A 15,988-nucleotide genomic window follows, 5' to 3' on the forward strand; every position below is an offset into this window, starting at 1 on the left:
AATCCTGAAAAATATTTGGGGTGCTTAACTTTTTTCCAGGTGTATATATATACACACACACACACACACACATAAGTTCTTCATTTTGTCAATTGTCGAAATAAATGGCTTCTATTTATATTGCTTAATAGTATAAACATATACTATGTTGTTGTTGGGCTTACAATTCTTCTATAATAGGTGTCTGTGACTTGTTAACAATAAATTCAACGATGAATAAACAGCACACACTTTACTTGTTTTCATATAATATATATTCGGAACAAGTTAATTGTATGTACAACAAAGTCTTCACATAATACAGATTACAGGCATATCATAAACGATATTTATATATAGTTCTCTTATTATTATCAAAAGTCCACTTAGGCCTATTCAATTACTTTAGAATTTCAGTTGACAAGTCGAACTATCTTAACTATATTACTATTGTACTAGTATTCTGTGTGTTGTTCACTTACAGTTGTGGGCCAAATTACCATAATTCATTTAGTATTCTTTCTTCTGAAGATCCTCTGTTCCTTTTGTCAAAGTGTACCTAGGCTGTTTCAATTACTTAAGAACCATGGTTTGATGGAATAAAATTATCCTTTTTATCTGTTTTTTTATACTGTTAGTTTCACTCTAATATATTAAACATTAGGCCTATCACATCTATGGTACTTAATTTCACAAACTATATTATCTTTTGCTATTATATGTATATTGTTGTCTGTTTACTGCTTCCTACTCGTCTCACACTATTTATATCCTTATTACCTAGTCATCTAGCCACTTTCTATATTCTCGACATCAATTAGTTATTAACAAAACCTTCTACAATCGTCTGCTTTTAACAAAACTTAAAAATAATAAAATATTCACTAACAAATATAAATTAATCACTAATATTTAAACCAAACAGTCTTTTATATCATGACAGAATATAACTACAGTTATATTATAGCATTACTAGATCTATGGGTGTTTTCTCATAAAAGTGATAGTCATTAACATGATTCTCAATAGTGTTGGATACTGCCAGCCTTTAAAGCATTGATGTAAAAAAAAAAGAGTACATAATCAATGAAACTCAGCTATATATGCTTACCGTAACTGTCACATTTGGTTTGATTAAAAAATTCCTGTGAAATCTATGCATAGTTTCTTCTTCTCCAGCTCGACACACTAATTGCCAATTTCCAAGAGACACATCCTGCAACATAAATGACATTTAGTTTGAGCACACTGTTTTAGTGTACGCAAAAAAATATCATTAAGCATTTATTTTACATTTATATTATGCTTATGGATCTATTATTTTGTGGGTTTATTACACAACAACTGAAGGATAAATTAGGAAATTAAGCTTAGCTTTTGTAAGCTAACAAAATATAAACATACATTTTTCTCTAGCTTTATCATCTTATGTTTGGTATGCACATTCTCAAAAGTGAGTGATTAATATTGGTGCAGGTCTAGAATTACCTATGAATAAAGTATTGGTTTATAAAAAACAGTTTGCTTCAGAAAAATCTTACGTTTTATTCCACATTCTTGTTTTGTATTTCTAAATTTATGTAAGAATTTGTTTACACATCATATGCTATATCTTAATGATGAATGTTTTACTTTTCTAACAGAATTTAATAACTGATTTGCTATATTAAAGCACTTAAAATTATTTAGATTTGTTAAAGTAAAACTCTTCAGAAACCTAAGTTCAAAAAGTATTTCTTTGGTGTGTGTTTTAACGTTTATCGTATACTGTTCTACGTTAAGAGCAACATTAAGTAATTCTTCAAGATCTAGACAACCACTAATATAGCAGTACCTTATCTCCCTTGTTGTGGATTTTAATATATTTTCCCTCTTGATCCTGATCTGTAATTTCAATATCTTCTTTAGCAGATGCTGAAACCTGTCTGGCATTGCTACTTCTTTTCAGAGATGTTTGAGATACCACACGTCTTCGTTTTACCCCCCGGACAGGGGTACCACGGCCTGAAGTACTTCGATCTCTGCTTGTAGTGGAAGTGTCTAAAGTGATATTCAACCTGTAAAACACAGAAAAATGTAATTATATAAACCTCTTGAAAAGAAAATAACAATTATACAGTTAGTAAGAAACAGGTAATAATTAGTAACTGATTAGCTTAAACAACACAAGATCAAGCTTTAAAAGGAATCTTTAGAAAAGTTGAGATTTAAATAATCTAATTCAACTACTAATTTTTAGTAATTAAAAAACAATTTCAAAAAATACACTTGAAAATGATGCACGAAAGGTCAAAGGTTCCACTGTGTCCAGTACACATCATATTTTTGTAGCGTCTATCATTCCCAAAGTAAACCTAACCACAATAAAGAAGGTGTAATAAACTTGTACACCCCTGCCTCTATAGGAACAAATAGAAAATTTGATATATTCAAATTCAATTATTAATTCAATATTATACATATGTATGTACCAATATAAGTCAAGTTATTATCTGAATCCATAATGAGTTTCAAACTAAAATAATTAATAGAAAAAAAAATGTTCTAAAGATGAAAGAGTTGATTTAGTCCACAACAAACCTGCTTTCCTCTCCCTCCAGGAGTTTACGATAAGCTGCCAATTCTAAATCTAGAGCTACTTTGGTGTCCAGAAGATCTTGGTAGTCTTTAATGTACTGACTAATCTGTTGCTTCAAGTGGTTCAGTTCGTCTTCTTTAGCTCGGTATGCTGCATTATGCCATTCGCGCTCCTGCTCCAACATCTGTTCCAAGTCTCGAACACGGTCTTCAAGGGAAGCATTCTAAAATGTCACAATTTGAAGCATTACCATCTTAAAGACAAAAGTGTTGACAAGTTCAATACGTACAATCAAAAATATGGAATTTTATTTTAAAAAATCTAGCATTATGGTAAAAAAAACTCAACATAAATGTGAATATTATTTCTTCTGTAACTTGTTTATCTATATAAGAACATCCACATTACGAGAAGCAACATATATTAAATTTATCCAGATCAGCAAAGAATGATAAAACAGTGCCATAGAAGCTAACCAATCACTCTTACCTTTCTTTCAAGTTCACCAATTTTTGATGATAGCACTTCAGTTTCAGATTTGTACTTCTTCATCTGATCTCTAGCCGAGGAAGCAAGAGCAGAATTTCTGTCTAGGTTATTTTGCAGGTCAGCAATCTACAAGTTTAAATATCAAATGTACATTTAATGATTATAATTGACTTCTGAACAATCTGGATATTAAAACAATAAAATATCAAAGTATACCTTACAAAAAATATCTTGTAAGAACTTTATAAAATATTAAAAAAAAAAGTTTTAAGCTACTTAGTACTTACGTATGTGCCCTGAAAGACTATACGCTGGACTTAAGTAAAGATGACTGAAGCAAATTCTTAATATCATTTACAAAATACAGCACTTGGAGGACTAAACATTATATGATTACATTGCATCAAATCATTGGTTGAGTATGATGGCCTTTAACAATGGTTTTTGTTGTACAGTATTTAGATGCTCTTCTGAAATATATTACATATGGAATCCATAATATTCCTACGTAGAATAATTCTCGAAAAAAAAAAAACTGTAAAAACTGGTTATATTAGTTCAGATTTTTTCTTTAATTTTGCAGCTACATAATATTTGATTTGAGTCAGTATTTTATCATTTCAATTTTCAACTTCTACTGTATCTTACTTTAATTTTAACATCAAAATTTTCAACCTTATAAAAAACCCATACATTCACTACCAGCCACATATACGAGTTTTTAAATTGATTCATTCACACAACTATTTACTTATTTTAATTACAAACAAGTTTGATGTACTGCAGAGTTTAACATGTATTGACATTGAAAGTACTTTCTATAATTTATAATTTCTTTGTTTCAATGGGATCAGACAAAGTGGCAGTTTTGTTGCCAAATTAAAAAAGAAATAGAACTCTTGTAGCCTTATCAGTTTACACAGTTTGCTTATTATGCATAAAATATGCATGTTTATTACTCTTAAAAATAGAAAATGGTTAGTTTTAGCCTGAACACCTTTAGAACAGGTCTTCAAAATTTCATTCAATAGCTTTGCCTACTTTTGATCCCAGAACCATGTGGTTTTCAAAAAAATATTTAAAATTCTCATTAATATCACTATTTGGCCAGCAATAAACTAAAATAGGTACATTTTTTTTATTGGTATGAAGAGGAAAGTTTAGTGTGAATACTTTCTAAAGGTTTTATTGTCACAATTGTAAGATCTGTTTTAAAAGGGCATTCAAAAAAGCCTGTATTTTGCCACTAAGGGAAGCAACTCCAAAACGTAATAAGCTTGCCAAGTACAGTAGCAAACACTGGACTGAACACTTGCAACATGAGCACCTAGCAACCATGGTTGGAAGATTCTAGAAGCTTATAAGTAAAAAAAAAACATAATAATATGTCATCCAATATCTGTTATATCCAGTGGCATTGAGATTTTTTACTCAATACCAGGGCTCATCATGCTAGCCGGAAGACAATAGACACAGTAGTGGTTAAGATGCTATTTATATTATCAAATTGCATGAACAACAACCGTTATGGTGTGAACTAGATTAAGCTGGTGAAGGGAAATTTTGATCAATTTTATTTAAGTCAGTTACAAATTAGAATCAGGTTAAGAATAAGTAACACAGCATTGTTTATTATATATATATATATTTTATAACTAACTTTGCTCTCATCAATCAGAAGAATTATGAAATCAACAAGCTAGTCTTCTTGTCCTGACTTTACCTCTCACAAATTTATATGTACTAATCATAGCACCAGCAGCATGATGCAATGAATTCAATCTGCATCTAATTAGCTGATGCATTACTTCTTTATTAGTAATATATAAATATTCTTGAAAGCTTATTGCATCAGTGTCAAATGAGAAAGACTTGATAAACCAAAATAAAAATACCCCCCTTCCTTTCATCTGGTCATTCTCATTCCCAGAATTAATCTTATATAACTCAACTCAGAAATACAGTGCACCATTTCACTCATGTGTTGTAACATTGAATTTACATTCAATCTTGCTCCTAATTCATCTAAGAATCATCACTAAATTACACAGAACAAAATATGATGTGGTGGATTAGGCCTAAATGCAAATTCGGTTTTACAGTACAAAAATAAACTGATGAAACGTAAATGATGCCATGTTAATGTGACATATCCTACTTTTTGAGATAAGCAGAATTCTGACTTTTTTTCACTCATGTGATTTTGGACGGATTAATTAATTAGATTAATGTATATTACCTTGGCTTCATACACAGTTTCAATTTCATCCCTATTATATTTCATCTGTGTTTCATACTGGTCCCGTAGTTCCTGCAAAGTCTCTGCTAACTTTTCTTCATACTGGTTTCTTTTCTGTGCATCAATTTCCTCAATCTCAGTTTGACGAACTGACCTCACCTCTTCCAATTCCTGAAAAACCACAGAAAAAAAGATGGATAGTTTCTACAAAAACATTTTAGCATCTAACGTATGTCATACTCCTAAAATGTACAGTTAGACTCCAGTAAAAGACAGTTAACTTTAACACTCTTTCTATATATAAATAAAAATATACTCTATACATTAAATAATTTCATTATCTAATCACTTTTAACTTACAAGGTGAAAAGTTCATTGTCTCTTTTCAACAAAATGCTTTTTCCGAAGTCTTTAAATAAAGATGAATTTAATAGTGTCACAAATGTATCTTCAGGACAATAGATTATAAAAAACAAATGTTAGAATTACTTTTGTGCATATAAGTAAAATAAACTTAACATTTGTAATCAATATATGATTTCAATAACTAAAAAATTATCCATTTCATAGTGACAAGTTAAAGTCCCGATCACCAAACAACCAAACTTAAAAATAGCAGTTCTTTTTTAAATAAAAAACAGTGAGGTGGTTGGGTGATATATTATTAATCACTTTTTGGACAAAAATCAATCTAATGACAGAAAAAAATTAAAAATCATTCAGAAAGTATCTACTTGGTGTTTTGAATGCAAAACATAGAGCAAACAAGAAATTAAATTCATTATGATCCCATCCTTCAAATGTGTGCCAGATATGCCACACTGGTTAAAACTATTCACAATATAATATAATGGGTCTGTACCAGATATTTCATATTAATATTATGTATGTATGCACAATTATTTTAAAATATTTATTAATATACAGTTACATTAGCTGTTCCTCAAAACATAGGAAATTTGAATGAATTAGTTTGTATGAAAGTCATAAAAGCCTTTATTTAGGCACAAGCAAACACTACATTCATAGTTGATTTCCTTTTACAGCCTGGTAGTTTTCAACTCTAGTAATCATCAGGCATAGGCAGGCCTGTGTGCAAATGCATCTATTTTTTGCATCAGGTACTGGAGTTGGTGCAGCCAGAACTTTTCTTTAATTTCCCACTCAATATTTTGAACTTAGATTGTCCTCTTTTTTGTGTGTGAAGTCCTTTTTTGTTTGATCAAAGACTGCCTTGAAACTTAGTGAATCAAACTGTTTTGATTTCAAGATGCAATGCATCTCATCAATACAATAATCAATAGTTGATACCGACCGTGTCTGGAATTTAAGGTGTAATCTTTGGTAAAACTTCTAGTGCCTAAAGCATGTATTCCTCTCTGAGCTAGTACACTTAGAAGTTTGAGAGATGAAAACAAATTGTCAAAAAAAGCAGATGCAATTTATTCCTTGAAATTTCTGGTCAAGCTTCAGGACAATATATGAACTAGGATCTAGATCAGGAAAGTCAGGCACTGGTTGAATTTTTCCAGTATAGATTTCAAAGCCATGCACTATTTTATGGATATCATATGGTACAAATATTTTGTATCCACATTTATTATAAGGCTTTGGGATAATACTGTATCAGTGTGTATCAACATTTGAAAAGTGCAACTTGTTCATTTACACATAGTTTTTATTGTTGTGCTGAGAACCTCTTGTACAACTGACAAGTGGAAAAAAGGGGCTATTGTCATGTTCTATAAATCTAATCAAAAACACTTTAGGTGTGAAAAAAAGTGCTGCCACAAAAAAAAAAAGATTGAGCATGTAACTTAAAGGAATGAAACCCAAATTGGTGGCCAAACTGGTAGCTGCATTTCTAGCAATGATAATAATTTTACAGCAAATATTCATTCATTAGTTAGCTAGGTTGTGTTTTTTTGTTTAACTTGGGGCATATATTTTATCTACTGAAACAAAAACTGTAAATTGCAAAAACAACAGCATAAACATGGTTATTAATGATGATGAGAAACCCAACTGAAGTAAAAATGTATAGCAGAGATGGCTGGTATGGGTATTAAAAACTTTAATTAAAATAAAGTACAAGAACAATGTTTCAACCTTCTTAGGTCATCTTCGGGTTAACAAAAACAATTTGAAACTGACCATTACTTGGCACATGTTTTAGGGACGAGAGTGTAAACATGTACGAGATTGTAGGGGGCATAGCAGTTAGACGTTAGGTGATAAATATAGGTATAAAGGTGTTCCTTTATGTTGGTTGAATTTTGGTTTGAGTTCTTGTATAAGTAGGGCTTCTTTGATTTTTTGTTTGTTTGTCTTTGTTTCTCTACTTAATATGTTTACTTGTTTTGCAGTGTTCAAAAATGTGGGAAGGTGTTTTTCTGTGTTCATTAAATCTGGTTTCTATTTTTCGGCTTGTTTCTCCGATATAGAAGTCATGGCAGTTGTTGCATTGTATTTTATAAATAATGTTGTTGTTATGTTTATCAGTGTAGTTTTTACATAGTATGGATTTTAGTTTTGTGTCCGGTTTTTGAATGAATTCAATGTTTATTGGAATGTTATATTTTGTTGCAAGTGTTTTCCAAATATTGATTATTTTTATAGCTAATATCAGGGTTATGCTCCCAAGTGCTTCAGAATGTGGTTTGCCTTTGTCTGCCCCAAAGTTGCAATTCATAAAGCTGTCCAAAGAGAGAAGCACATAGCATTCATAGGGATCTAGGAATATGCTTTTTATGACCTACTGGTCACTATCTCCAGTTTGCACATATAACAATGAGTAAATGCTGTACAAATGGTAGGTGCCATACATAACCGATGTGGCAATAAGAGGTTAAGTCTTTCACTACTAACTTGGTGGATTACACTGCCCATGTGACAATTGGTTTCCATATTATAACTTTCACCATGTTTTGTATATCTTCAGAAAATTTTTCAAGCCTTCAGTAAACATTACAAGTCTTTTGTAGAAAAAAACCAGGATTTTTAAGTAAGTACTTTTCCTAAAACTTTGTCCATGTATATATGGAGTCAGTGTTAACTGCTCTGAGTCTAAAGTGATTTTCACATTAAGATTAAAAATAATTTTCTTAATCTGAAAATTTTCAACTTTCATTTCCATAATCTCTAAAACCTCCTAAATGAATATCAAATGTTTGTTTTCTGGAAAACTTTATATTTGTTATTGTTATTTTCTCTACCCTAACTCTATATGAGGTCAGTCAATGTTTTAAATATTTTCTTTCAAATTAAGAAATTAAAACATATACAATATTAAAATTTGAATTATAAACCACATTGTAATGTCAATTTTACTGAAAACCAATAAATATAAACCCCAAAAACATATCAGTTGGTCAATAAATCAAAATCTTATAGAACCATCACCTTCTCCAAGTTATAATGTGCAAGGTAACAAAAACATCAACACATTATACAACAAACCTGTTAGCTAATCTCCTTTCAAGACTGAGAATAGCATGCATTCATGCACTAGGTACAAGTGGTGTTGATTTGAAGACAAACTTTTTTGCATATGACAAAAAACAAGACACAACAAATCCAGTAATACTAAGCTCATCAACAATGGACTAAATCCGTCTGTAGAAATTCCATGTTGCCTAACAACCTCCAATTTACCCTTAACAACAGTTATGAACATGTTTATGTACAGCAAACTGTACCTGAAGCCTACAATATTCTTTTTAGTGCAAAAGAAGACTGCTTTGCAAAAGAAACTATTTTTTAAAATGATCAGAATTCTCTATTCACTTTGCAAGGTTGGGCTGTTGCTACATGGTATCTGGGCATCTTCAATGAAGACGTATTGCTGATCATTTAGCATCACAAACCAGGTGATAGTGATGTGTTTTCATACAGTAATGGCATGGTTTGGAGGTACATGAAGTGTCTTCCATTACACATGGTATCCCATCCAGTTGCCAAATTTTAAACTAATAAAGTGATCATGTGGTGCTCAGGAGAGGTAAATGAAAAAACTTTCAACAATGGTCAAATGTCATTTTAAATAAGTGGCTCATTTCAAAGAACAGATAAAGAAAACTACTGTAGGTACATTGTCAGTATGCACTGTACGATTATAGTGGTCTGGCAAAAACTGTCATCACATTCTTTATTAATTAAAATTAGCATTGTGTTGTAAATTTTGAAGTGGGGTTGATACATAAAAACTTACTGTTTGATGCATAGAATCCTTGAAAGACAATTCCTCTGACAAACTCTGACATCTGTTTTCCATTTCTACTCTTTTCAGCATCTCATCCTCCAGCTGTTTCTTAAGGGCTGCTACCTGTTTGATCAAGTTATCCCTCTCATCTTGAACTTCCTGTTTAAAAGTTACCAAAGTGTTAATTAAAAGTACATATTTCATTCTTATGAATAAATAATCAACAATAAACTCAAGCGTACTGCTTCTGAAAGTTCAAAAGTAGAATAAACTTCAAATAAAATGTCAAATTTAAAATTAGATGATTTTATATTCAACTTTCTAAAAACAAAAACTGCTTTAAATTAAATTAAACACCTAATTATAATATGGATATAATCATCTAAATCATTATAAAAGAACAATAACAAAATATTGTGTAAAGTCAGATTTCACATATAATACAGAGTAGCTCTTAAGAACAAGTCACTCATTCAAGATACCAACTATATGTATTGAAGTTTCTCATATTCTTTTTTTAATGATCCGATGGATAAAACTAACCACTGATTAATCTTATAAAAAAAGTTTTTAAAGATTTAAAATAATAACACAATCTTGTTTGTGGGGGAGTGTATGGAATACTTATACTCATGTAGTTACTACTTAAAACATCGGGCTATCTGCTGAGTCCACCACGGGGAATCGAACCCCTGATTTTAGCATTGTAAGTCTGAAGACTTATCGCTTTCACATAGGGGGACCAATTTGGGTTAAGGGCCAAAAACACCACTTGTAGAAAAGGTACCCAAATGATAACTTAGGGAAGTGTAGTCATAGAAGCTTTTTGTAACTTGCCAATTATTCATAATTAAGACAATTTTTTATTAATTATTATTGTAGAATTTTAGCAGCTCTGCTGGCAGAAAGTATTACATAATTTGGTTTATCTAAATAAAATAAAACCATATTGAAATAATAAAATAGTGTATTGAACTATTATTTTTTTCAAGCTAAATTTTATTATTTCTGAAAACATGAAGGATTTCTCAAAACAAGTTGGAGAGACTGTAAAAGTGGTTTATTTATAAGATGCACTTAATGAGGAGGGGCAGGTCAAAAACACAAAATTAGACCTTTTAGCATCCAATTTTCAATGAACACCAACACACGAACCAAAAATGTGACATACACAGCCAGAGCTGCAGTAACATCACAAACACAAAAAAAGGAATATTCAATATTAAACACAAAAAAGCACATATGTATCTTGCTACACTCTCCAAGCCAGATGAAAATTTATTATACTTTAACTTAACACATTTAAAAAAATAAAATGAACCAAATACAACAGACTTTGTTTGAGAAACCAAAGAGCTATAAAAGTCATTCTTTTATTTATTGACACGTGCATGGATTAAAATAAAGCTTATCTAATATGAAGTGAAGTGCTGCAATGAAATTTAGCATATGCAAAGGCAGCAACTTCTCCCTAATGCCAGTATCTATAATGTAGGGAACTTGTTATATGAGAATACAGTTAGAAATCAAGACAATGAAATAAAAATAAGGATACACACCACGATGAAAAAAATTCTAAGTAAAAGATGTTGATCAGGTATATTTTACACAGGCAGTAAGTTTTGCTACCACTGACAAAACTCAGGCAGCAAATTACTTTGCTTTTGTATTAAGTATGGCATAATGTGGAAGAATCTTGTCAAAATGCATTGTGCCATTTTGTCATGGTGTTGTCCTAACTAATGCACTTATGAAGGCATTTGTTTTTTGTTGCTGTGGGCTTGTTGCCATAACATCAAGGACTAAATTTTGCATTATACCTCAATTTAAACATTGATGGGGTAAAAGATAAGCATTGTCACCAATGTTTCCAGAAAGTCAAAATGAAAACAATATTTCTGTATTCTAATGTTAGCAAAATACAGTCAAATAGACACATCAACTTTGTTTTCAAATGTTTCATTTGTCATGTCCCATAAAATCACTAATTTTTCTGTTTCCTTTCTATGAAGTAGTAATACTCTATCATTATCTGTTTCATTAGTTTTATTCTTTGATTTACACAAGATCAATGGAGATTGCTGCAAAGCTAAAAAACAAACAGAATGGTGAGCATGTAGTCATCTTGACTTGAGTGACCTGCCAAGTTCAGAATATTTCTAACAAACTTTGTGCCAAAAGTTTTAGGTAAATTTTTTTTTCTCATAAATACACAAATGGTGACCACCAAACAATGTTTATCATAATAAACAAAGGATAATTTGAAAATGATTAAAAAAAAAACTAGCTGAAATAGAAAGATTAATCTTATATGAGAATAATTAAATCATCTGGCTTTTCAATCAGTTACATTCAACTAATCATCCACCTATATTTGCTGCCATGCAAAAAAAGTTAACTTCTACCCCTGAAGATGTCTCTCTCATCCCAAGATACTTGTCAGTAAAGAGTTTGAAGGTTGAAAGCCTGTGCCCTAAAGATTTTGTTGATTCTGCAAACATGCATGCATGGACATTACTTTTTATGTTCCAAGCATGTTCTGTTTATTTTCTTTCAGTAAATAATTGTACTACCATGAGTCATTCAAATTTCCAGTACGTTTGTAGTTTTGCCCCAAATATTTGAAACAATACGGTACTCTGCACACAGCCTCAGATATGTATAATAAACTTGGAACAATGGCATGAAAAGTACTATTTTCTTTCTCATAAATTAAAAATGGTACAATGTAAATGTGAATGGTAAAGGCTTCATACTATATACATAGTATGTTGTTGTCCTACCCAAGGAGCCCACAGTACAAAACTGAATAGCTGATCAACATGGGATATTTTATTTAATGACTTATTCATAATACCGTGCTTCATTATTTTGATCATTTTTGATGAAAAAGAATGCAATGGGTTCTATGATGATCTCACTTGTATTACTTAATTATATAACTAATAAACAAACAGGTTTTTAATGCAATAAAATACTGGAAACAAGACAACATATAACTTTGAACAGTTTCAAAAACTTTAATATAAGAACTAATATTAGAATAAGAATGTGGTATGAAATAAATTATTAATAGATAAAGCAATAAATAAAAATATAGCAAATACTATATAGCTTTGAAAATACGTGTATATACAATTACCTACCCTTAGTTCATCTTCGAGTCTTTTTCGGTCTGAAACTGCTTGGTTGAGACGAGACCGTAAGTCTTGAACTTGAGATTCTGCATAACTAACTCTTCTTTCTGCAGTGGCAAGATCCTTTTCTTTTTTATTAAGTCTGGTAAATAATTAAAATAGCTTTATAAAGCCAAAGATCCAAATAACAACTAAATAATTACAATAGATTGAAAGGGATGTATATGATTAAGAACTTGTTCCTGTCATCAACAAGCTAGAGAGCATTAACTTTACATCCAAGACTTGTACAGAACCTACTAGCAGTAAACACTCAAAAATCTTAGATAATGAAAATTAATTATAAAGAAGTTCTAGATGGTATTAAAATGATTAATAACCTTTGATTCTAAAGGGTGTGGTACATGCGACGAGATCTGTGTGTGTTGCTATATTTAGTAAGTGTTACTGTTTTCAGTATTCGGAGTAATTGATACGTTAGAAAATCACTGAGAACATTATATTATTGTCTTTTGCATATTAAGATGATACTGATGATGGTGTAATAATCTTGAAATTTTGTGGAATTTGAAGAAATGAGTTAATAATATAAATACAGGTAATGTGTGTGTGTGGAAAATCAATAAGAATTTAGTGAAGTATTTAATGAATGTTTGTAGCTCAATGTTTGTAGTGAGAGTTATAGCACAAGTTCACTGACTGATAAGCAAGGATATTCTGTAACGATTTTGTACGTTAGGTGTACCATTAGTTTCAGAATTTCTGTTCAAATGATGTTTGTGAACCTAGGCCTATAATTTGTGTCACAGTGAATGCAGCAAACATTATAAAAGACATAAATAACTTTGATATTGTTACATGGACTATATTCCTAACTTACACAGTATTTTTTTGTGTGTAAATTTGTGAATAAAATAGTGATTATACTACAGCTTACAAGTTATAACTTAACACATACTGTGACTGTGAGTCGTGACATAGGTTAAACTAACCAAGGACTGAAGTTGAAGGAGACAACTATAACTTAGTATCTAGACTCAAGCTGAGGAAGGCAAATGAAATTGCTAAATGAGTAAATCAGTAGTAAATGGAATATCACCTTTCTTGTAATTCCTCTACTTCTTTCTTCCACTTTCCAGCTTCAATCTGCAATCTTGCTTTCTCCTTGGCTGTCTCATCAATAAGTCTTCTGGCATCTTTCAGTTCCTGCTCATAAAGAGTCTTGATATTTGTTACCTCTTTGGTTATAGTTTCCTGGGTTGTCTGAACCTGTCGTGTCAAACGATTATTTTCATTTTCCAAATTTCGAACACGATCGATATATGCAGCTAACCTATCATTTAGATTTTGAAGTTCAACTTTTTCTTGCATTCGAGACAGTTTAGTAGGTGATAACGGCGAACTTGGCCTTTCAGTATCATTCTCATACCGACTTGTAGACACATGTGGACTCTGAGCTGTCGTATTAACGCTTGATTGGTATCTTGTTGTAGTAGTAGATTTTCGAGTTGTTTTTGATGCCATAATTATAAAATTTAAAAAACTGTCGTTTACTATAAACAGCACAAGCGATTTCCAAACGGTTTAACAATGAAGCAGTACCGGTAAACCACACCTTTACATCAGCCTCTTCGTACAGAAATTCGCGGCTACAGCAACGGCGACCTCTATTTATGAAAAGTTAAATCAGCTATTATTATATCACTCCGTTGAAAAAAACAACGTACAGCGAAGTGTATTGTTGTAAAAATATAATAATTTTGACAAGAACAGAATTTATCATTACAATATCTATAAATTAATGTATTGCTTTAACTATTTATATTGATATATTTGCTAATAAGTTAGCTATTGCTTCATTTGGCTTTTCATTCTCCAGCCTACGCGCCTCCCACGTTGTCTAACAAGACCCAGCTTGCTTTGCAGCTGCTCAAACATAAAATGATGTCATCACCACTATTGGAAACCGGTAATAGGTGAAGCAAGTTTTGACTGTCATCCTGAATACGTACTTTAGATGCTGATCGGCGAGAATGTGAAATAAGATTATTAACACATTAGCTACGTTTAAGGAGTGTCCACCATAACGATTTGGTACAAAAGTTCATTCGATCTAGTACGGTAATAAAGAATCACGAATTTAATTGAAAATGTATAAATTTCTAGCAAGTATTGTTTATAGTTACACTTTAGTTTTTATTAGTACCATATTGATTAAACAGAATTACAATTATTATCTTAATTATATTAACCTAGTTAATATTATAAACAAAATTTTGAATTTGTTTTACTTAAATAAAACAATCTACATGAAAAGTTCACCCTATATTTGATAAACGATAAAATACTCAGATATGCCTAATTTGGAAATTTTTGGAGGTTAGTTCGAAAAGACAGACTGATAAATTTAAGATATAAATATTATATCCGTAACTACTAAAATAAACGATTAAAAATTAGTTTGGTTTGTTGAATTTTCACTCAAAACTACTCAGGACTATCTACGCCTGCCGTCCTTGATTTGGAAGGAAGCTTGTCAACGCCAACCGCCGCAAACTCTCGGGCTACGCTTTATAGCGAATATTGTATTTGAGTGTCATGGCTGAAGGCAAGTATGTTCGGCTACGGTTTTCGATTACACAACCTGCACATTGCGATTCGAGCGCCCTAAATACTAAGCCATGCTAACCCCTCCGCCATAGGTAAATTTTAGTTATTAACTTAACACGTAATGAATCATAAAAGGAATTCATCCTTCTAGCGATTGGCTACTTTAACATGTAAATATTCGACTTGTAAAACTATGTCAAGAAGAAACAGGAATATTTATGTTGCCAAAATATCGTTATATACAACATCCCATGTATTATTGATGAAATATTGTCTAAATTTGCAATAATTTTATTTATTTTTATCTCTTTAACGACCACGTCAGATAAAATAACTTAATTTGTCACGTATTCCTCCAGATCATATATGTGATATACCGAGGTGAAACTGAATTTACTTAAGAACACTTAGGATCGCGGGATCGAAACATGCTCGCCCTTTTAGCAGTGGAGTTATAACGTAACAGTCAATTCAACTGTTCGTTGGTAAAGTATAACCCAAGAGTTGGCGGTAGGTGGTCTTGATTAGCTGCCTTCTTCCTGGTCTATAACTCAAAATTAGGGACGACTAGTGTAGATACTTCTCAAGTAGCTTGGCATAAAATCAAAGAAAGAAACTTAACAACAACTCTATATCTCCACTTAATAACATGGGACTTAACAATATATCTTTTACTACGTAATTATGTGTTCTGACTCTGTCTGAATTTAAAAAAGCAAGAGACTGAATACAATATAAAACATACAGTGAAAACA

The 15,988-nt window shown here is 31.2% G+C and overlaps 1 protein-coding gene across 1 annotated transcript in view; it reads right to left on the minus strand.

The window, feature by feature from the left end:
• The window catches only part of LOC106456859 (lamin Dm0-like), a 23,699-nt gene extending 9,447 nt beyond the window's left edge, over positions 1–14,252 (minus strand). The window contains exons 1-8 of the mRNA XM_013916234.2: positions 13,723–14,252; positions 12,633–12,765; positions 9,496–9,645; positions 5,286–5,456; positions 3,047–3,172; positions 2,560–2,780; positions 1,814–2,036; positions 1,091–1,195 (exon numbers count right to left, since the gene is read on the minus strand). Coding sequence (XP_013771688.1) covers positions 1,091–1,195; positions 1,814–2,036; positions 2,560–2,780; positions 3,047–3,172; positions 5,286–5,456; positions 9,496–9,645; positions 12,633–12,765; positions 13,723–14,147 — 1,554 coding nt within the window. The 5' untranslated portion in view covers positions 14,148–14,252. The remainder of the gene's footprint in view (positions 1–1,090; positions 1,196–1,813; positions 2,037–2,559; positions 2,781–3,046; positions 3,173–5,285; positions 5,457–9,495; positions 9,646–12,632; positions 12,766–13,722) is intronic.
• Positions 14,253–15,988: the final 1,736 nt, after the last annotated feature.

The sequence above is a fragment of the Limulus polyphemus genome, unplaced genomic scaffold (genome assembly GCF_000517525.1).
Source record: "Limulus polyphemus unplaced genomic scaffold, Limulus_polyphemus-2.1.2 Scaffold12, whole genome shotgun sequence".
NCBI classification, from domain to species: Eukaryota; Metazoa; Arthropoda; class Merostomata; order Xiphosura; family Limulidae; genus Limulus; species Limulus polyphemus.